This window comes from Alosa sapidissima, chromosome 23 (genome assembly GCF_018492685.1).
Source record: "Alosa sapidissima isolate fAloSap1 chromosome 23, fAloSap1.pri, whole genome shotgun sequence".
Taxonomy (NCBI): domain Eukaryota; kingdom Metazoa; phylum Chordata; class Actinopteri; order Clupeiformes; family Clupeidae; genus Alosa; species Alosa sapidissima.
The window spans coordinates 20,578,807-20,600,282 of NC_055979.1; the positions used below are offsets into that span (position 1 = coordinate 20,578,807).

Consider the following 21,476-nt stretch of genomic DNA (forward strand, 5'->3'; position numbering starts at 1 on the left):
TAAACACATGAAACAAACAGCTCACTATATATGTATGGACAAGTATTGTGGAAGGCAAAAAGATATACTATGGAAATAAGAATATGTATACTTTCCCTATAGGATATCCACTATAATATCCACTTAAAAAAAAAAAAATACTAAACAAGATCAACAAGAGCCGCTGCTCAGTACAAGCACAATATGGAGGGCAGTGCTGGTTATGACACCTCAAACATTTGCAAAGGTCCAGTGACTCACCACAATTAGCCTCGTCAGAACCATCTGTACAATCTTTTTCTCCATCACATAAGAAACCTTCAGGGATGCAGCGGGTCTTGTTATCACAGCGATGGCTGCAGCTTTTAGTGGCCTTGAAGCAGTCCAGCTCATCTGAGCGGTCCTGACAATGAGGCGTTCCATCACACACCTGCTTTTGGTCAATACACATCCTTCCGTGGGCACACTGAAACTGACCTGTGGATGAAAATGACTTATGTGCACACTTTTTAAATGTAGCAGACTCTAGTCTAGAACATACTTCTATTTTAAGATGAAAAACTACGTAGACAAAGTAAAGAAAAGTAAAGTTTCATCAGGTAATGCTTCCATGCCAGCCGCTGCCATTCTCCAAAAACCTTCACCTAAAGAATAACAGTCATAAACACCCACCATGCCTGTATGGACAAGTTAAAACACCTCCTCACCTGGTTTGCAGGCGAGGTCACACCCGTCCTCATCCGAGCCATCTCGACAGTCCTTCTCTCCATCACACACGTGGCTGTACAGAACGCACTCTGTCCCATCCCGGCACGCTTTAGAGCCCAAACGACACTTCAGAGGGGAAGCCGTGGTCCAACGGGATTTGTATCCAGCTTTGAGAGGTGATCACAGGAGAAAATGGGTTCTGTTTGGCCGTCATAATAACCCGCATACCATGTCCATGTTGTTAGATTTTAGTGGTTTTCTGTATGTCATTCTTTTGGTTCTTTGTTTAATACTGCAGAAACAGGATGTTTATTGTAAGCAGACAGAATGTTGTCACCTTACAATAGCAAATGGTGTACCCAACTAATTGTTCCCCCACAAGACGTCTTAATTGAATAAGGCTATATCACTGCCTGTCCTCCCCCCCCCTCCAATTTGACCCCAGACGTGAATGTATATTCTGGTATTATAATTATCCAGGAGTTTCCCAGATCTTGGCTTCAGTTCATTACCTTGGCTTCACCTTGTGCACTGTGCTGTGCGTATAACAGAGTTACCAGAACTCTGTTGTTACATCCAGAATAAAGAACTATTCTTTTGCAAGCCAGCCTCAAGTTCTACCTGCTCTTAACTACACTGGAATCTACTCGGTCAACTGTGTCTCCATTTGGAATCAAGGAGACAATTTTATTAGCATTCTTCAATGTCAAAGTATGGAAATGGGCATCACCTGTCAGCAACAATAACATCATATTTCTCTTACATTAACATCTGCTCATAATCCCTTCTGCCTTCATATAACACTTCAGTCAGAGACCAGACATAGACTTACCCAACAAACATACCAACCCATCTCCTTAGAGACCCAACAGACTTAAGTGCATCTACTTTGTTCATTGTTTACATTTATCCACACAATGATCTCAATCACAACCAGTATGCTCCCAAACTCACAGCAGTTGCTCTCGTCCTGTCCGTCCTGGCAGTGGTGTGTCCCATCACAGATCTGCGGCTGGGTCAGACACTTGGTGCCGCCGTCACACGTGCGGTCACAGGAGGAGGGTTGCTTTGGACACTTCCTCTCGTCCGAGCCGTCGGGACAGTGGTTGCGTCCGTCACATACCAGCTTTCTCTCGATACACTTGCGTCGGTCCTCACAGAGGAAGTGGGCTACAGAAGCCAAATTGGGAGAGATTAGTGTGACGTGACCATATGAAAAATACTATTTATTTAATAATTTGAGTATGCATGTCAGATTTCAGTACCGACATAGCGGCCGTAGGGTTCACACCTGAATAACCTAATCTGGTTTGACTCTAGAGAGGCTTTGTATGATTTGTAAATAAATCTCTAAACATTCCCTATATTGTAAGACCTGATCCATATAGCACACGTTTGTTTTTTACCTGGATCTGAGCATGCATCCACACAGTCTCTTTCATCGCCTCCATCAGGGCAGTCTCTCCTCCCATCACACAGCTGGGTCTGGGAGATGCACAGGGACGTACCCTCACACAGTACCGAGGGGAACCTGCAGGGGGACGGGGTTGGACCAGGCATAGTGAGACCTGTTGGTGACGGACAGAGAGGCAAGACAAGACAGTTTGTATAGCGCATTTCATACACAAGAAAACTCAACGTGCTTTACATCTTAGAATGGCAGATAATAATAAATAAAAATAAAGAAGGAAAATATAAAAATAAATACTTACGTGAACATAAAATACAGAAATGACGTAAAACATAAAAGGTCATAAAATGCATTTAAGAGTGCAGCGTGAAACTCTAAAACAGGTATACATGAGGGGAATGGCTCCCTTGAAGGGATCAAATGTGAGCAGAAAATGAATGGTTCCTGGACAGGAGTTTTTCCCTCTAAAAAAGACTGCTGTAATTAACTCTGATGAATATCGGATGAATTCATTTACAAAACGATTTGGAACCAGCGACCACAACATTAACATTTCATACAGGCCACTATAGGCATACATCTATAGGGATGCACCGATTGTGACTGACACCTAGGTTTACAATAACAGTTAATGCTAATAACTATATTTTTTATTTATTTGTCGTTTTGTTTTACTGTTAATTACCCTACAATGGCCGGGAAATGAAAATGATTCAGTTATTTTTCAATTATTATTTTTGTAGATCTTTTATGTTCACTTATACCATTTAGCTAGTGCAGAATTGATGCGACATAACAGATGAACATTAGCCACTGCCAAAATTATTTACTGATAGGATGATTCCAGTCAACTAGGCAAGTATTGGCTGATACCAATGTTTGGCTGATATCAGTGCATCCCAACATAAATCAATACAGAGTGTTTTTGTAATCCTTCCTGGTGTTGTTCATCATGCATGTTTGCAGTACCCCCTTTCAGATATGCTGTTCCAATTTTATGTAAATAGGGCCAACAAGCTGTATCCTAATAATAGAAAGGCATTTCAATCACAGTGTACTGAACCTTTGTCAGTACGTGTACAATGGCATCCATACATGTATGTCAACCATTGACTAAACCTGGATTAGTCAGTCAAATCAAAGCTCAGCATTCCAAGGTGCCTTCAGCTGTTTACACGCAGGGACAGAGGGTGCGGAACGGTTTATAGAACATTTAGACATTGTTGGTTCTCTTCATGGAGCATGCATTGCTGGTTCTGAGTTGCAGAATGTGGACATGTTAAGTGTGTTTTAGTGCTGGCTAAAAATGTGGCTTTGATGGGCCAAAAAGCATGTCCAAAGAGCAAAGAATCTAGAATGAAGTTTTGGCACCCCCATATGGTCAAAGAAAACTACAGCAGTTCACCTCATCTGAACATTACAAAGTTTCTATTGTATGAACAAGATGAGCTAGCTCCTCAAAGTCAAATGACTTTGAAAAGGCAACAGGTCACATTAAGTACAAAGAAAATCTCCGAGATATGTTATGTTACTTTAAACTCACTGCAATTAGCCTCATCAGTGCCATCCAGGCAGTCTCTCTCTCCATCACACACAAAGTTTTGTGGGATGCAGTGAGTCTTCTCATCACAGCGATGGCTGCAGCTCTTAGTGGCCTTGAAGCAGTCCAGCTCATCTGAGCGGTCCTGACACTGAGGTGTTCCATCACACACCTGCTTCTGGTCGATACACATGCTCCCATGGGCACACTGAAACTGACCTGCAGATGAATTAAACACAGACAAGCATGATGAGTGACTAGCATTCCATCAATAGTGACAAGAATTGGTGATTTCTTTATTGCGATTCCAGCTGCTGCATGAAGGCATGAAAAGGGTATATTTGTTCAGTACAGGACTCTTAGAACCAATTCCTCTTTCTGAGTTCCTGCTTGATAAAGTTGCTCTGTTGATGTTTTTTCCCCTTTGGTTAGGCCATGATTCTTTTCTTTCTTTGGTTAGGCAGTCAGACTACTGCTAGCGCAATATGCATTATGAAGGGAGAGCCATTACAGATCCTGGGTACAATGTATTTTGTATAAATGTTGCACCTCGTGTCCTGTTCCTTTGTAGTTTTAGATATGCTTGGTTGTCGATTGGCCTCTATGGCAATACATGTTGTACTGTGAAGGAGCATTTTTACGGATCCCGGGTACAACAAATGGCTCATGCTTTGTAATGCAAATCGGCTTTGTTGTTGATCAGGCACTGTGGGAAATCCCCCACCTATAGCACAATGAATTAAAAACATTTCCGTTGTATGTCTGAAATCACCTGGTTTGCAGGTGAGATCACACCCCTCCTCATCTGACCCGTCTCTACAATCCTTCTCTCCATCACACACGTGGCTGTGGAGGACGCACTCACTCCCGTCCCGGCACGCTTTAGAGCCCAAGCGACACTTCAGAGGGGTTGTCTTGGAGATCTTGGTAGCAACAGTGGGACACCCAACCTCATCAGATCCATCAAAGCAGTGGGAGCGCCCGTCACAAACCAAATTCCTCTCGACACACTTCCGCCTGTCCTTGCACAGGAAGTGTCCTGAGGAGGATGGAGAGGACAACTGATAAATCTCTAATCATACTAGCATAACACCCATTTCATTACAGCAACAATAACATATGGGGACGCTTGACTGCCTTTGGAGCTGTATTGTGCATGCATGTGTATTATAGCTCAAAATGCACAACTCCATGAAGCCTACTGAACCTGCTATAGCTATATATACCTGGATCTGAGCATGCATCCACACAGCCCTGCTCATCTGCTCCATCAGGGCAGTCTCTCCTCCCATCACACAGCTGGGTCTGGGAGATACACAGGGACGTGCCCTCACACAGTACTGAGGGGAACTTGCAGGGGGAGGTGATGGTGGTGGTGGAGGCTGGTGCCAGGGTAGTAGAACCTGTTGGTGACAAAATAATTCAAATGATTCGTAGCTAAGAACCTATATAGTACATTTACAGCAGTTAATAAAACAAAGCAAGTACACCATTAATATCTGATTCCAGTTAAATATCCGACACTGGCTACCTGTCTAAACAACTTATTCTTAAGTGTGACCGGTGTGTTTAGCTATTCACATAGAAAAAGAAAAATAGTTGCAACACTTCGAGTGTAAGGGGACTGGATAACAGAATGTCAGCGTGCTAAGTGCACCACCACAGGTGTCAACTAACAATACGGGATTAGAATGGAATTAAACATTCCACAGCCAATTTGCTCTCCAAAAATCAACAGAAATGTTCACCAAGATATGGGGGACACTGTGGCACAGCATCCATACCACATTTGGGTTCGAAGTCCAACCTGGGTCATTTTCTGACCACATCCCATCTCTCCCTCCCTCGCTTCCGGTCACTCTTAACTGTCCTGTCTGATTAAAAGGCATAAAAGCAAAACAAACAAACAAACAAACAAACAAACAAACAAACAAACACATACCTGGAGGCCCAGTGGACTCCCCACAATTAGCTTCATCAGTGCCATCCAGGCAGTCTCTCTCTCCATCACACACAAAGTTTTGTGGGATGCAGCGGGTCTTCTCATCACAGCGATGGCTGCAGCTCTTAGAGGCCTTGAAGCAGTCCAGCTCATCTGAGCGGTCCTGACACTGAGGTGTGCCATCACACACCTGCTTCTGGTTGATACACATGCTGCCATGGAAACACTGGAACTGGCCTGCAGGTGGTGCAATTGCAATATACATATATTATGTTTATATATAAATAAAAAAAATCAGACAACCTAATACAAAGCCAGTTGTGTCACAGCAAAAGTGCTCCATCACCTGACAACACTACTACAACCTTCTTAGCCTTTTGAACAAACACAGGCCGATTCATTACACACTTGATAACAGCACGAGTTGCTCAGCATCAACCTCACCTGGTTTGCAGGCGGCATCACACCCGTCCTCATCCGATCCGTCTCTACAATCCTTCTCTCCATCACACACGTGACTGTGGAGGACGCACTCACTGCCGTCCCGGCACGCTTTAGAGCCCAAGCGACACTTCAGAGGGGTTGTCTTGGAGATCTTGGTAGCAACGGTGGGACACCCAATCTCATCAGATCCATCAAAGCAGTGGGAGCGCCCGTCACAAACCAGATTCCTCTCGACACACTTCCGCCTGTCCTTGCACAGGAAGTGTCCTGCAGAGGTGACAAAGCCAGACTGTTAGCTTTGATACTACAACACAAATGCATATGTGGCAGCATATTTATCAAGTTATCTATGCAGAATCATCCAAAGCCCACCTGGATCTGAGCATGCATCCACACAGCCCTGCTCATCTGCTCCATCAGGGCAGTCTCTCCTCCCATCACACAGCTGGGTCTGGGAGATACACAGGGACGTGCCCTCACACAGTACCGAGGGGAACCTGCAGGGGGGCGGGGTTGGCATCGCCATGGCAACACCAGCAGTCAACTCTGTTGACAAAAGGACTTTGAAGTGAATGTTCTCAGAAGGCCACTGGTTTGAGATCATAGTTTTTTAGTCGTATTTATGTTTCAGCAAAGCAACAGCTACCGCTAGCTACATCAGCATCTCCTTAGTCTTAAGTGCAAGCAGGTTTACCCAGTTATTCACAAAGTGGACAGATGCAGTACTGTAGACCCCTGTGATGTGGATTGAGGAACAATGGCAAGTCCAGTGGAACACCCCAGTTGCTAAATATATGAAATATATGACCGTATATGCAACAGTTTGCTCAACTCTGATCTTGCAGATCTAGACTCTAGAGAGCAGACAGTGTTAAAGCAACACGATGGAAGAATCAATATTTATGACCTTTGGGTCAATATTCAATGCCATTTACAGAAGACGACGAAGAAGAAAGTCATGATCCTACCCATTCAAAATTGCTACATAGTGCAATATGAAATGTTCCAGGAGCACATTGGCAATGTCAAATTTTACTCCTCGTGTTGTAAGTCAGAGTAGCCTCAAAATGAGCTTGAAGCCATTATATTAAAGAAGCACTATGCAACAATTTTAGCAAAAATGATCTTAATTATGCAGGTTAAGAGTCGTTCTGATGGTTCTACAACACTTTCTGGGTCGTTTGGTGGATGCTTAGTCTCCCCCTATCGCTTCTCCACGGAAAAAACGAAGTTGTTGCTGTTGAAGTTGTAAGTAGCCTACCCTTGGGTGAACTTCGTCTTTGCAATGTGGTTTGATAGTCTCTTGAACAATATGTTTGCTCGACTGTTTTATTGTGAGCCCTGTATGTGTTTAGCTTGGTTTCTTGATGGCTAGCTCGCTAGCTAGTGGGGGGTTAGCGTAGCAGTCACTTGCTACCGAAGCTGCAGGGGGAGCTGTGTAGTGAAAAATGCAAACCCAAATCCTGCGAAAACCCAGAAACAGCGAAGGAATAATCAGACCTGCATAGTGCTTCTTTAAGGTAAAGAACTACATTGTGTTGCGTTTGAAGCCATTATATTAAGGTAAAAGAACTACATTGTGTTGTGTTAGTCAAGCGTTTGGTGCTCCCACATATACAGAGCTACTCACGGCAGTTAGCCTCGTCAGTGCCATCCTGACAGTCTCTCTCTCCATCACACAGGAAGTGTTCAGGGATGCAGCGGGTCTTATCACAGCGATGGCTGCAGCTCTTCATGGCCTTGAAGCAGTCCAGCTCATCTGAGCGGTCCTGACACTGAGGTGTTCCATCACACACCTGCTTTTGGTCAATACACATGCTGCCATGGAAACACTGGAACTGGCCTAGAGACAGAGACTTTATAAGTTACTATGTTTCAGAGATCATTGAAGTTACTGTGAAGGCACCCGCATATGCAGACCGAGCCTTCACTAGAGTCCAACCCTGACAGACACTACATTCTAAATGTACTCTAGGCCATCAAACAAACATGAATGCACATAACATACGCACACAGAGCAAACAGGCCACAACACAATCACAATTATTTCATTGCTTATACTCACGTTACTGATCAAGTTTCAATATTTTTAGTACAACAATTACCACATTACAGGATTTATGGTTCACCCTCACCTGGTTTGCAGACAGGATCACACCCCTCTTCATCCGATCCGTCTCTACAATCCTTCTCTCCATCACACACGTGGCTGTGGAGGACACACTCACTCCCGTCCCGACACGCTTTAGAACCCAAGCGACACTTCAGAGGGGTTGTCTTGGAGATCTTGGTAGCAACGGTGGGACACCCAACCTCATCAGATCCATCAAAGCAGTGGGAGCGTCCGTCACAAACCAGGTTCCTCTCGACACACTTCCGCCTGTCCTTGCACAGGAAGTGTGCTATAGAATTGGGAAAAATAAGTCAACACCCTCAAAATTGGCCAAACATGAACAACCTTTAACATTTAAAATGTACTCCTAACACAAGTGGAAAATAGGCATAATTTTAAGCCCAATGTATAAGCTACAGTATAAATACCTGGATCTGAGCATGCATCCACGCAGCCCTGCTCATCTGCTCCATCAGGGCAGTCTCTCCTCCCATCACACAGCTGGGTCTGGGAGATACACAGGGACGTGCCCTCACACAGTACCGAGGGGAACCTGCAGGGGGACGGGATTGGTGCAGGAGTGGGGAAACCTGTTGACACAGAGAGGATTCAGTGTTTCCCATACATTGACTTATTTGTGGTGGCCCACCACAATATCAACATTGAACACCACACAATGATTTTTCAGGTTGTACTAAATTGTGCTTTAAATCTGGTTAGCATCATAACAACCACACTGCGCTAATTTGTAAAAAACTGTTGCATTCAAGTTCATTCTGCAAACCTACCACCACAAATAGAATTCAGTTATGTGGAAAACAGTGGAACTACTTATTTATTAGCATCTGCGGTTTATGAACAAGATTATGTTTTGCTACCATTTCATGTATTTATGGAACATTTCCTCTGGTTCTACAAACCCCAAAGCATGACTTGTTTTGGTCATTCCTCAACTCTTACTCTCCTTTGTCGATCTCATGACAAAAGAAACTCACTGCAATTTAATTTACGTATAGTATACGATAAGTCAATCTCTACAATCACAAATGAAACTTGGATAAGCTCAGCTGTAAAAAGGACTGACAGAAAGGTGGTGATTAGACATGAAATATGTATTGCTATGGATATCAGTGAGCCAAAGCATTCATAGCCCTTCCAGATAAGATGGCAGATCATTGGCAAAATGATCAATATTCCCTAAACATATAAATGAGCAGAAGTGACTCACCACAATTAGCCTCGTCAGTGCCATCTGTACAGTCTTTTTCTCCATCACATAAGAAGCCTTCGGGGATGCAGCGAGTCTTGTCATCACAGCGATGGCTGCAGCCCTTAGTGGCCTTGAAGCAGTCCAGCTCATCGGAGCGGTCCTGACACTGAGGTGTTCCATCACACACCTGCTTCTGGTCAATACACATGCTGCCATGGGCACACTGAAACTGACCTGCAGAAAACACACAGAACCATTAACCAAAAACCTATTTTAAAATTAGTCATTTCAAGACTTAACAGCACTGGAGGTTTAAACATTGTATCTTGTCAGATATGGAAGAGTTTCATAATCAAAAGGCTTTACTTCTTGCTACAGGTCTTATTTTAGGTGAAGCACTTCCATCCATAGTAAAGCCTGTTTATCATTTAGCAATTTTAAAGTTAAAGTTGACTAGTATTTGGCAGATTTTATGCAAAATGACATGGACTCGCAACGGTGGGAGTCAAAACCAGGATGACCAATTGTCAGTCAGTCGGACGTTACCGCTGCTCCACCAATTTTGTCCACAACTTGTTGACTGCAGCCTATAGCACTGACAGGCAATTTTAATAGTCAACTATTCGGCTAGCTGATGACCCCTAATCTGCACATGAATCCATTTGAAACAAAAATATTACAAAAAAGTATGTATGTATGCATGTATGTATATATTTACCTGGTTTGCAGCGGAGATCACACCCCTCTTCATCTGATCCATCTCTACAGTCTTTCTCTCCATCACACACGTGGCTGTGGAGAACACACTCAGTCCCGTCCCGGCACGCTTTAGAGCCCAAATGACACTTCAGAGGGGTGGTCTTGGAGGTCTTGGTAGCAACGTTGAGACAACCAACCTCATCAGATCCATCAAAGCAGTGGGCGCGGCCGTCACAAATCAGCCTCTTCTCAATACATTTCCGCCTGTCCTTGCACAGATACTGGCCTGGTGAGAAGAATGGCAGAGGTCACATTTTGTTGACCGCCTCTGTGAACTATGGACTTAAGATCTGTTATACAGTCCACACTTGGACCCATTGTGACTCACACTGATTATTTATGGGCTTTGGTTAAAAAAAATGCGTCAGCCAAATGTAATGTAATTTAATACATCTGGGTGCCCTGAAGACGGCCAATATGGCCACAGCACGTATAGGATCTTGTGCTTTTAAACATGTTGAATTAAAGGCTTTTTTCAATTATTGTTCTAAATGGAGTGCCTTTGTTACCTTCCTTTTTTACCTTTGCACACACCCACTACAAAAGAGCGAGTGTTTGCGCTTATAGCGCTTTTTTTGTTTTCTCTCGTTTAATACCTCTTTTTGGACAGTTGCTGAGGCAACCCTTTTCATCCCAGCCATCAGGGCAGTCTTTCCTTCCATCACAGAGCTGGTCAGGAGCGATGCAGAGGGACGTCCCCTCACACAGCACTGAGGGGCCATCACATCTCGGAGCCGGAGGGGGAATGGCTGCAACAGTCCAGAACAACAACAAAAAGACAGACAAAAAGGCTTAACTTGTACATGTCCACACGTTTCAAACACCTTTTATAATTGGGGGGAAAAAAAAAAAAAAAAAAAAAAAAAAGACTGAACATTTTTGAAGGTGAAAATGCAAATCAAAATGTATTTTAGGCATCTAAAAGGAGAAGGCTACAGCACAGAAATCATGGTGAGCACCTGTATTGTATAGGGGCAACATGGCTAATTATGGCTCATCATTGGTTTATATTCATCACTGACAGTGACCTGATCAGCAGTTCTATATTGTTGTAATTTACATGAGGCAAGAGGAAACCCTAAAATGGAGATCTTGGCAGATGACTTTGGTCCTGTGTAAAATGCTAGTGCTCACCACAGCCAGCCTCGTCCGAGGAGTCCCAGCAATCCTGGACACCGTTGCAGATGAACACCTGGGGTATGCAGCGGCTCTGGCCATCACAGCGCAGAGCGCAGCTCTTGGTGGGCACCCAGCAGTCCAGCTCGTCTGAGCGGTCCTGACACTGTGGCGTCCCGTCGCACACCTGCTTCTGGTCAATACACTTCCTCCCATTAGCACACTGGAACTGGCCTATGTGGGCAGCGGGATTAATAAAATCGTTTTTTTCAACTTTGCCATTTATTTCACCATTTGTTAATACTTTGAAGACTACAGCAAGGTTTAAACAAGACAAAATCAGGACAAACTTCAGGCACCCTTCCAATCCTTCAAGCTAAGGGAGTCCGAAATTAACTAAAATGAGTCCAAGATGAACTGCACTAGTGGAGTCTATGATAAGGGTGAAGACTAGAGTAGCATTCACCTTCCTGACACAGATCACACCCGTCCTCATCCGATCCGTCTCTACAATCCTTCTCGCCATCACACACGTGACTGTGGAGGACGCACTCACTGCCGTCCCGGCACGCTTTAGAGCCCAAGCGACACTTCAGAGGGGTTGTCTTGGAGATCTTGGTAGCAACGGTGGGACACCCAACCTCATCAGATCCATCAAAGCAGTGGGAGCGCCCGTCACAAACCAGGTTCCTCTCAATACACTTCCGCCTGTCCTTGCACAGGAAATGAGCTGAGGAGGTGGGACAATACAGCAATCATTACTCAGTCAAAACAGATCTTTCATCTGAAAGTGTTTCATTCATTGTTGATAGATTCATTCATGGTCATCATTTAAATTTCATGGTAACTATGACATTTCCTAATCTCATACCCTCCATCTTTCCTTGAACATTTGCTATCAGTCTATACTATCTTTCAATGACAACCAGACCCATAATAGATCTAGTAGAAGTTTAAGTTTATTAGCCCAAGTTTGTTTATTAGGTTCAAGATGCTGAAATGTATTAGTCATACCTGTATTAAAGCACAACTTGACACAGCCCTGCTCATCTGCTCCATCAGGGCAGTCTCTCCTCCCATCACACAGCTGGGTCTGGGAGATACACAGGGACGTGCCCTCACACAGTACCGAGGGGAATCTGCAGCTTTGCTCTTGACTGACCTTGATGGAAGTTTGACCTATGAAAATTCAAAGGCCTTTAGAAGACTAAAGCAAGCCTACTGTAATGCTAATTATAGTCATCCATCCATTCTCTTACAAACTTGAATAACTTCACATTAGTTCAACCTGGCCATTACAGATAGTTCTTCATTTCAGTAACCAATGCATACATCAAAAAGGTCAGTGTAATTGGCTTATTTTCTGCCAGTGGGCAGAAGCTTGTAAAAGCAGATCCCCAGATCGGTTTCGGTCACAAACCTGACATTAGCTCCAATTCTGCAACCACCACACCAACGATGCCTTTCTCTACAGGGGTTTCAGTGACCCATGCTCCATCCTTCCGCCCCCACAGCGTAATGATGTTCCTGGCATAGGACACTATGAATGGCTCCGAGACCGCCTCGATATCCCCCTGGACGCTCCAGCTCTTGCCCAGGGAATATTTCTTCATCTTCAACAGACTCACTATCTGTAGTCCTGTGAGAAAACATGGCAGATTAGTTACATTCATTATATAATTCATAAACAGACTGGTAGAAAAGATGGAGTCCATTCAAGCACATTTTTCCCCAGACACACTGCACTTACTCAGAGCTGAAAATTTCATTTTTAAGAGCATCTGATCAACATTCTCTTTACAACTGGGACATACACATTAATTACCTACTGTACACAGACTGACCTGACATGGAGTTCCACAGAAAAGCGTTAGAATTCCTGTCGAACGCCAGGTATCCAGAGGATTGCCCATCCATACAGAAAACGTTCTGGGCGTCCCCTCCAGAGAAACCAAGCGCCATACTGTGCACACAAGCGGTCTCCAGCCAATAGAGACGGCCCCTTTTCCAGTCCACATACAGGTCCTTGACCCCTCTCCAGCTCTCGTATAAGGTTTTGGTGTAGCTGTGGTCAGGCAGGCTGAGGCTCACCGCGGTGACGCCAACGGTGAACCCGTCACATGAGCGCCAGATCAGGTTTCCCGTCTGTTGGTCCACACGCACCAAGCACACTGCAGTCATGTACAAAGAGATAAAAGATTGCTGTTTAATACAAAGTTAAAGTAAGACACAAAATACTGATATTGATATAGTACAAAGTATATGTATAGCATAAATATAGGAGTTTGAACATAAGACTTCCGATTGGAAGACATGTCAGAGAAAAAGTAGAGATTGGGGGTGGGGTGAGGGGATGGGCACACAGAGCAGTGCAGAGTGCTTATGTGTGTCCACATGCAGTCGTCTTTTCATTCTACTTACCAGGACCAGGGGTTGGAATATACACAGACTCTCCTCCACTCAGCCACTGGCCCTTCAGATGTCCTGTCCCATTAATCCAGATGATGGAGCCAGCTCTCCAGCTGATGTCAAAAGACTCGATGTCCTCCGTGGTGGTCAACAGCGACGTCTTCACAGGTGGATTCTTAGCAAACTCCAGCATGTATATATTGGTCGGTGTAGCATACACAAGCTTAAAATCTGAGTGCAGAAGGAAAAGAAAATGCATAGCATACACTGATTGATATTTACAAAACAGAATAAAATCGAGCCAAAGTGATGATTATAATGGCTACATTTGAGAATGCTAGTAAGTGGTGGACATGAAACAATGTGCAAATTGTGTAAACTTGTGTGGCAAACATACATGAGCATGATCCATCCGATAGAGAGAGAAGTCCTTTGGGGCAAGCACACGTGTAGCCAACAGGCTCTACTTTGGAGAGCAGACACAGGGGGCATCGTGATGCAACACAGGCAGCTGGTGCATCTGTGGAATTCAAAAACAGACGACTTACAGCGTCTACTGTATGTCCAATCACTTTTAAATGATCATTTGGAAAACCAGAATGCCTAGAATGCACTTCATCTAAAGTTTTTACCCCTACATACATACATTTTTTTCAAACCTCAAACTTGGGTCAAGAGCACCAGTGAAAATAATGTAACCTAGAAATAATAATCTGGTGAGCACTTACCATGAGGCTGCTGAAGGCTGTGATAGACAGTCATATGGGGCGAGGTGGCTTTGACTATAAAGTTGCTCTGTTTAGGGTCCTTTGGGTCGATTTGCCAAAGGAACTTGTCGTCTGCCCAGTAGAACAAACCCTCAAACACAGATAAAGCACGTGCAGCACGGCCTTTGAAGACGTCCCAAAATGTATAGCGCCCACTGCCATCGCACTTCACCGTCTCTATCGACTGAACAACCAGAGGAACGTTTTGGCAGAACTCAGATAAAGCCAGAGAAAGCATAAAATACATGCGTAATTTTGTTGCTAAATTGTATTAAAATTTTAGTTACACACTATGTGCTATTGACTGAGAACAAGCCCAGACACGTCATGGTGCATTGCTATTAGAGAACCAATATTACATGGTGCCTCAAAAAAAAAAAAAAAAATAGCGTGTGAATAGCATAAAAAAAATACCATTTTGAAATCACTAATCCAGTAGAGGCGACGAGAAGCTACATCCAGAGTGAGACCTCTTGGCAATTCTGATGTGATGATAGCCAGGGACGACCTTCTGTAGCCATCCATGCTTGCCTTCTCAATGCTCAACTCTCCATTCTGGCCTTTGTTTATCCAAAACATGTTTCTATACAAAAAAAGGGGGAAAGACTAGTAAGTGGTTTATTACAACAAAACTAAAATATACATTTTCAGCACATGGATTTTGTGCATCTTATCTTTAGCTTTTCTGGCTCAAGCCAAACTAAACTAGCAGATTCAGACACAGCAGCAGAGCATGTTCTGTAGTGTTTCTCACCTCTCGGTGGGCAGTAAAACCAGGTCCAGAGGGGTGCCACCCTTGGCCATTACCACGGCAACACCATTGCCATCAGAGCTCCCAGCATACACAGTCTGTGTTTTGGCGCTGGTCCAGTAGACATGCCCATTCAGCCAATCACATGCAAGACTCCCAATCCCCATTTGTCCTGTGAAAGAAAGAACAAAATAATCATATATCTATATTATAATATTTTTTGGTGCAACAGATTAGAATAGATAATTGAAATGAGATACTTGGCTATCCCCCCCCCCCCCCTCCCCCAGATGTTTCATATTCAAATGAAGCTGAATTGCATACATGAGTGCCTTTTTTTTTGTTGTTGTCTTGCTCTGTTTGTGTTGACTTTGTAAAGTGAACTTGAGTCTGAGAAAGGCGCTAGCTATATATATATATATGTATTATTATTCACATGAAGGCACTTTCCAGTCACACAATAATCAGAAAAGGCTCGACTGCATTAGTTTCATACCCGATCAGTTCAACTACAGCCACAACCGAGACAAACTCGCCTTCATAGAGGGTAGTAATCCTCTGCCCTTCAGCCTTAAAGATGCGGCCCTGGTCGTCAGCCCAGTAAATACTGCCACGCGCCAGATCATACGTGATGGCTACTGGGTCCCGGTCAGCTGTATACAGATTCTCAATTTGTCTAGTTTTCAAGTTCAGCAATCCAATGGCGCTCTTTCTGGTGATCAAAAGCTTTGTTGCATTCCCTGATTAGAAAGACAACACAACAAGGAGAGGTTTCAACAATCTTTAAAACATTGGATGGGTTTTTAGCAGTCTTTAAAGCATTGCTGCACTATCCAGTTACAGTGATAGATCATACCTTGTGCCTGACAGGTATTCGCACGCTCCTTAAAACCATCACGACAGTGACAGGCAAAAGAGCCTGGTGTGTTGAAACATAATTGCTGGCATGGTCCATAAGGTTGGGAGCATTCATTAAAATCTGCAATATCCAGATGGAATAAATCCAAAGTATTTTAATACCAGAGAAAAAACAAACATTCTTGTGCTATGCTGTCCTGTGTTACCTTACAATATTTACCACATTATTCAGTGGAAATACTACAGCCCGTTTATATTATAAAAAATTAATTAAAAAAAACCGCACACACAGTCACCAGATCTGTACCTTCACAGTTAACTCCATCGGTAGAGAGAACCATGCCAGCAGGACAGTGGCACTCGGCCCCCGCTGACTGATCCACACAGGCATGACTGCAACCTCCATTCCTCTCTGAGCATTTCTTACCTGAAGGAGTGCATGCAAAACCCCTGTATTATGAAAAGGCAATGTGCACAGTGCATCTACCTACAGTCATTTAGGAGATGAAAGAGAAGAATGTAAAGTTGAAAAGAAAATGAAACGTGTACTGAAATCAGCCTTGGATTTTTCCTCCCAAAAAGAAAGCAAACAATGCTCTATTCAGCTGCCCTTGCACAAACAGAACATTCAACACACCACTGTTTTGAATCAAACACTTTGCAACGTTTCGTCCATTTTGAACTCAACCCAGGATAATTTCTCTTGGGGTACTCTCTAGTGTGAGCAGCACGTATGGCTTTGAATCAGATGCCTGTCAGTTTTGACTCACCACATGAGGCAGGCTCATCTCTGGCATCAGAACACTGAGTGATACCATCACATCTCTCTGAGGCCGTCAGACAAACTCCATCAGGACAGCGGAGTCTGGGGTCCCCACAAGGACCTGTAACAGAATGTCACAACAACGGGTAAAAGGTCAATAAAACCCCATCAGGGCTTCTGAGCTGGGTTTAAGGATTTCCTATTCCTCACTTCGGTTTGCTGTAGGGCTCAGACCTTCACACACAGGTCATTAATTGCACTATTTTTTTTTTTTAATAATCTAAATGAGTGATGGCTGAACGCTCTGGCCTGTACCCTACTTACCACAAGCCTCCTCATCGGAGTCGTCACCACAGTCGTTGCGTCCATTACATCTTAGTTCTATCGGGATGCAGAGCTTGTTACGGCAAGTCCAGTCACCAGGCAAACACCCCGAGTTCTGTGTGCACATCCATTTATCCGAACCATCCGGGCAGTGGGCCTGACCATTACACACTAAAGACATTTTCACACAGCTGGAACCGTCCGCGCATTCAGTCTCACCTGGACCACACACTGAGAGAGATATAATCACGACAACATTAAAGTGGTTTTAGCCTAATGTTAATCATGCAGAGAGAGAAACTACATTAGCTTGTCAATATTAAAATATGTCTGAGGCAATGTATTACATTAGTGATATTAGAGGAGCAAAGTAGGCTAAATGTTTAGTCAAGTAGGGCATCTAAGAAGGCAGTGGTCCGGATTTTAATACATCTCTACTCACAGCACTTCAATTCATCGGAGCCGTCGATGCAGTCACTGCCACCATCACATCGCCATGAACGACGAATACAAGTGCCATCGTCACACTGCCACTGCTCCTCTGTGCAAGTCTGATTGTATCCTGGAAAGAGTTACAGTGTCTAGATCTTTCTGCAAAACTAAGTGTTTTATGTTGGTCCAAACCACCCATTCCTTACCTAGAGCCAGAGGTGGGCACAAATACATCAAAAACTATTTTGTTACAAACTACAAATACTGGCTCATGAAATTTAATAAAATAAAATACAAAATACTGATGTGAAAAATGTATTTCATTAAAATACAATTAATTAGTAATTTGAAAATACAAAAATACCCACACAATAAATAACAAAACGTCTTTATTATTATTATTATTATTATTGAAAAGTAAAAAACACCAGAGGTTCTTCTTAGAGCATCAGTGACATACACCAGATATATAATGTGGATAGATTGGTCTGCTGTAAATTTCTATGACGCAAAGGCACATTTTTTAAAAGTAAGATGCAAAATAAAAGCAAAAGGATGGAAGATTGTTATGAAGACCTTACACTAGGTATTTGAATCAACCTTTGATGCCATACACTTAAAATAAAAAAGTGCATTTCTTGAAAAGCAAGATGCAAAATAAAGGCAATATGCAGACCTTACTTAAGGTATTTGAATCAAAACTGCCTTTCAAACAAATGTAACATGGCTGGTCTTCTTCTCCTGTGTTCAAAGCTGATTCGCTTAGAAGGAGCCCGGTCTACTAGGCTACAGGGTGCGTCACATGAATTTCGTGTTGCATTGCAATCAGAAAATATGGCGAAATCTATTTATTGTAGCCTAGTGATAAACATAGCCTATTGCCAGTTATATTTAACTGAGTGATGAAATTTGGCTTAAATGACAAGATTTATTATTTGAAATAGCATACTGTAAATACAACCCCTCAAATGATTTTGTTACAAACTATTTTTTTTTAAGCCTGCAAAATACAAATGACAACATAGGCCAAAGCTAAGGTAATTAAACTACATAGTAGCCTACATCGAATTAAAAAACAACTGCCCATGTCTGCCCACAGCTAGTAGCATTTTTGTTAAACTGATCAGTTTGCAGTCAGTAGCATGACTTTACAAATGTTTTCGTGTAAAACTTTTACATACCTGATATAATTGTCACACAGGAGAGGGCTACCATACACAAAAGTGGCCGTAGCTCCATGGCCTACCTACAGGCTAGCCTCGTTTGCGTCAACTGGGGACAACTTCTAATGAAGTGTCTTTATTGTTTCAGCTGCTGTTCAATTAGAAGTCTAATTGACGTCAGTCAGCAGTGGCTGACTGGGTAACAAGCATGCCTAATCACTGAAGGATATATATATACTTGATCATAACAGTTTACCTACACTACAAACTGTTTAGTGGTGCTTCAGCACTTATGGACAAATGCATGATTTTGATTGTCCGTGATGGTGACCCTCGCTTAACATTTTTGTAGTGTTAGTTTGGAACCTGCAGATGGAGTCGTTGTGCTGTTATAGTCCTGTAATTAATTGTATCATAGAGATCACATAATGTTGACTATACTTACAACCGGACCCGCGTCACACAGAGCAGGTTGTTTGCGCCATGCCCCTTTTGAGGGGAAAACATTCCCTCAGAACAAGCCAGAGTGAACCGGTAGACATGTACCAACCACACAGCTAAGAACCCCTCCCTGAGTTTCTTTTGCCTACCATGTCCTCAAAAAAAATCCTGACAGAAGAAAATTATGGCTACAAGCCATAAGAAGAGAAGACCGTATGACACTTCTGGTCACTGAGTGGGGTTGTTGCACCACTTCGTACTCGGGAGACTGAAGGGACATGTTTTTATATTAATTGAATTAAGCTTTTGTAGGTATCTTTCACGGTCAACGACCGGCAAAGTGGTTATGTATTGAGTGGTCATATTGATTTGTGGTATTTTTTGTTATGATTTACTCCTGCGATTTCTGTACGAATTACGTTTATTGACCCTAATTTGCGTTGGAGTTAATGAGAGGGGTTGTTTGTTTTCCCCCCGAAAGGGGCGGGAACGTTTGTCACGAGTCAAGTTCCCGGATGTGCCGGTCTAACGTATGTTTGGGGATGTATATTTTCTACCACACAAAAATGCACTTTGACTATTATGTCATTCCACCAATGGAGTGAAATTTATTGTAATAATTTAATTATTTTTAGTTGACAAGTCTAATATTTCTTCCAATAAACAAAATACTTTAGTAAGATATTGTAAATGTGGGCCTCAATGTAGAAACAAATGTAATAAGTATATGTGCTGCTCAATATAGACACTTGTGATGGTTATATCATGACCTGTAAACACTAGAACTTTTTCAGAGTTGACCATTGACCATGTCTGTGGTCATGTCTGCATCATGGCTCTACATCGATAAGAATGTAAACATCTGATTGTGAGACTTTTCAAAGATGGAATACAGAGGAAGATCAGTGATGACCAACTTAAACAAAATTGGTTCAACAATCATGGCATTGTTCACTAGGTACATTGAGACACAGTATGACAGTATGACACAGCGGCTGTCCTAAAGTGACGCCACATTCAGGGTGCTACTTGCACAATCTAACCGAGTGGGAGGAAATGAAAAAACAATAGTGGGAGGAGATAAGATTTTGTAAATAACAAGATTGTGTAAAGCAAGAAGAGGACACCTGGATCTTTACATGATCTTTTCCCCCCCAAAAAAAGCTTCACGGACCATGACGGAGGGAGTACCTTTCAGGCATAGGATGGCATGATGCAAATTCCCACAACATAAATTATTGTTATAGAACAGAGGGGAAAATGGAAAGCACACAAGGAATGACATGCAAAAACTTTTCCGGCAACTTTGGAGTTTCATCAACCGCAGATTTCCAAAACAAATACCTTGTGAAAAAGTTGCATAGAATCAATTTCTGAACTTGCTTCAAAGTCAACAAACTCAAAGGCAATATGAACACCCTGGAAATTGCATTCCCATCGCTGGTTGGAGGACTTCAAGGCAGTGCTGTGATCGTCGACTTCAAGGCACCTAACCCTAACCCTAACCTTAACCTTAACTCTAACCCTAACCCTTGCCTAACCTTATGCAGCGCTGCCTGGAAGATGCTGTTGGGGGCTTAAAACACAAACAGAGATAATGGTGTCAGTCTGACCAAACCACAGTGACTGTCCAGTAGCCTACAGGCTAAACTGTCTGTGTTGGGACTGTAACCATGTTGTCAAAAGGGACTGATTTTAGCTGGGCCATTATTGATTCAACATTTGGGCAGCTGGGGCCTACTGGTTAGGGCTTTGGACTTAAAACTGAACGGTTGCCGGTTCAATTACCCACCAGTGGGTGGAAAAATGTGGTCAGGGTAATTGGTTGAGCACTGCTCCCCCATGCCCACATCCACGGCTGAAGTGCCCTTGAACCCCATGTGGCACTGCAGCAAGGCAGCTCACTGTTCCGGGTTAGTGTGTGCTTCACCTTCACTAATTCTAAATGTAGAGACCAAATTCCTTGTATATGCAAGTGTACTTGGACTATAAACCTGATTTACACTACATTTACATTGTGTTTCATCTCAGACTGCACATGCACATTAACCTGGCAATAGCCAGATGATTTTCGCTCCGCCTAACTCCACTCATCCATCTGGAACCGATCCATTGAAGTGTTGCTTCAGAAGGCTGGGCCTAATCAAAAAATGCTTGCATATGATTGAATAAGCCACTTGTCCGTCATCTATTGACGTGCTACTTCAACCACTCACATCGAAGCCAACCCGTGACGCTAATAACAGACTCACAGTCGCTTCTACGCTATGTCACATCTATGAAACTCCCGCCCTGCGTCCTGATTGGCTAAACCATAAAGTTGGTTGGAGAAATCAGTCTCAATGG

General features: G+C 43.2%; 1 protein-coding gene across 4 annotated transcripts in view; it reads right to left on the reverse strand.

Moving 5' to 3' along the window:
* Positions 1 to 18,820, reverse strand: part of si:dkey-88l16.3 (low-density lipoprotein receptor-related protein 2) — a 36,978-nt gene extending 18,158 nt beyond the window's left edge. Inside the window, exons 1-33 of one of the 4 annotated variants that reach the window (XM_042081142.1) lie at positions 18,708 to 18,820; positions 17,537 to 17,656; positions 17,095 to 17,325; positions 16,778 to 16,891; positions 16,315 to 16,434; positions 16,006 to 16,128; positions 15,686 to 15,889; positions 15,153 to 15,321; positions 14,813 to 14,981; positions 14,360 to 14,582; positions 14,029 to 14,151; positions 13,644 to 13,862; positions 13,067 to 13,393; positions 12,643 to 12,861; positions 12,237 to 12,401; positions 11,689 to 11,952; positions 11,241 to 11,456; positions 10,703 to 10,855; positions 10,066 to 10,332; positions 9,366 to 9,581; positions 8,566 to 8,727; positions 8,160 to 8,426; positions 7,655 to 7,867; positions 6,397 to 6,570; positions 6,025 to 6,291; positions 5,581 to 5,817; positions 4,865 to 5,041; positions 4,411 to 4,677; positions 3,642 to 3,857; positions 2,094 to 2,255; positions 1,642 to 1,857; positions 687 to 854; positions 241 to 456 (exon numbers count right to left, since the gene is read on the reverse strand). In XM_042081142.1, coding sequence (XP_041937076.1) covers positions 241 to 456; positions 687 to 854; positions 1,642 to 1,857; positions 2,094 to 2,255; positions 3,642 to 3,857; positions 4,411 to 4,677; positions 4,865 to 5,041; positions 5,581 to 5,817; positions 6,025 to 6,291; positions 6,397 to 6,570; positions 7,655 to 7,867; positions 8,160 to 8,426; positions 8,566 to 8,727; positions 9,366 to 9,581; positions 10,066 to 10,332; positions 10,703 to 10,855; positions 11,241 to 11,456; positions 11,689 to 11,952; positions 12,237 to 12,401; positions 12,643 to 12,861; positions 13,067 to 13,393; positions 13,644 to 13,862; positions 14,029 to 14,151; positions 14,360 to 14,582; positions 14,813 to 14,981; positions 15,153 to 15,321; positions 15,686 to 15,889; positions 16,006 to 16,128; positions 16,315 to 16,434; positions 16,778 to 16,891; positions 17,095 to 17,325; positions 17,537 to 17,656; positions 18,708 to 18,765 — 6,442 coding nt within the window. In that variant the 5' untranslated portion in view covers positions 18,766 to 18,820. The remainder of the gene's footprint in view (positions 1 to 240; positions 457 to 686; positions 855 to 1,641; positions 1,858 to 2,093; positions 2,256 to 3,641; positions 3,858 to 4,410; positions 4,678 to 4,864; positions 5,042 to 5,580; positions 5,818 to 6,024; positions 6,292 to 6,396; positions 6,571 to 7,654; positions 7,868 to 8,159; positions 8,427 to 8,565; positions 8,728 to 9,365; positions 9,582 to 10,065; positions 10,333 to 10,702; positions 10,856 to 11,240; positions 11,457 to 11,688; positions 11,953 to 12,236; positions 12,402 to 12,642; positions 12,862 to 13,066; positions 13,394 to 13,643; positions 13,863 to 14,028; positions 14,152 to 14,359; positions 14,583 to 14,812; positions 14,982 to 15,152; positions 15,322 to 15,685; positions 15,890 to 16,005; positions 16,129 to 16,314; positions 16,435 to 16,777; positions 16,892 to 17,094; positions 17,326 to 17,536; positions 17,657 to 18,707) is intronic. The other 3 variants (XM_042081143.1, XM_042081144.1, XM_042081145.1) reach the window with 3 other exon arrangements.
* Positions 18,821 to 21,476: the final 2,656 nt, after the last annotated feature.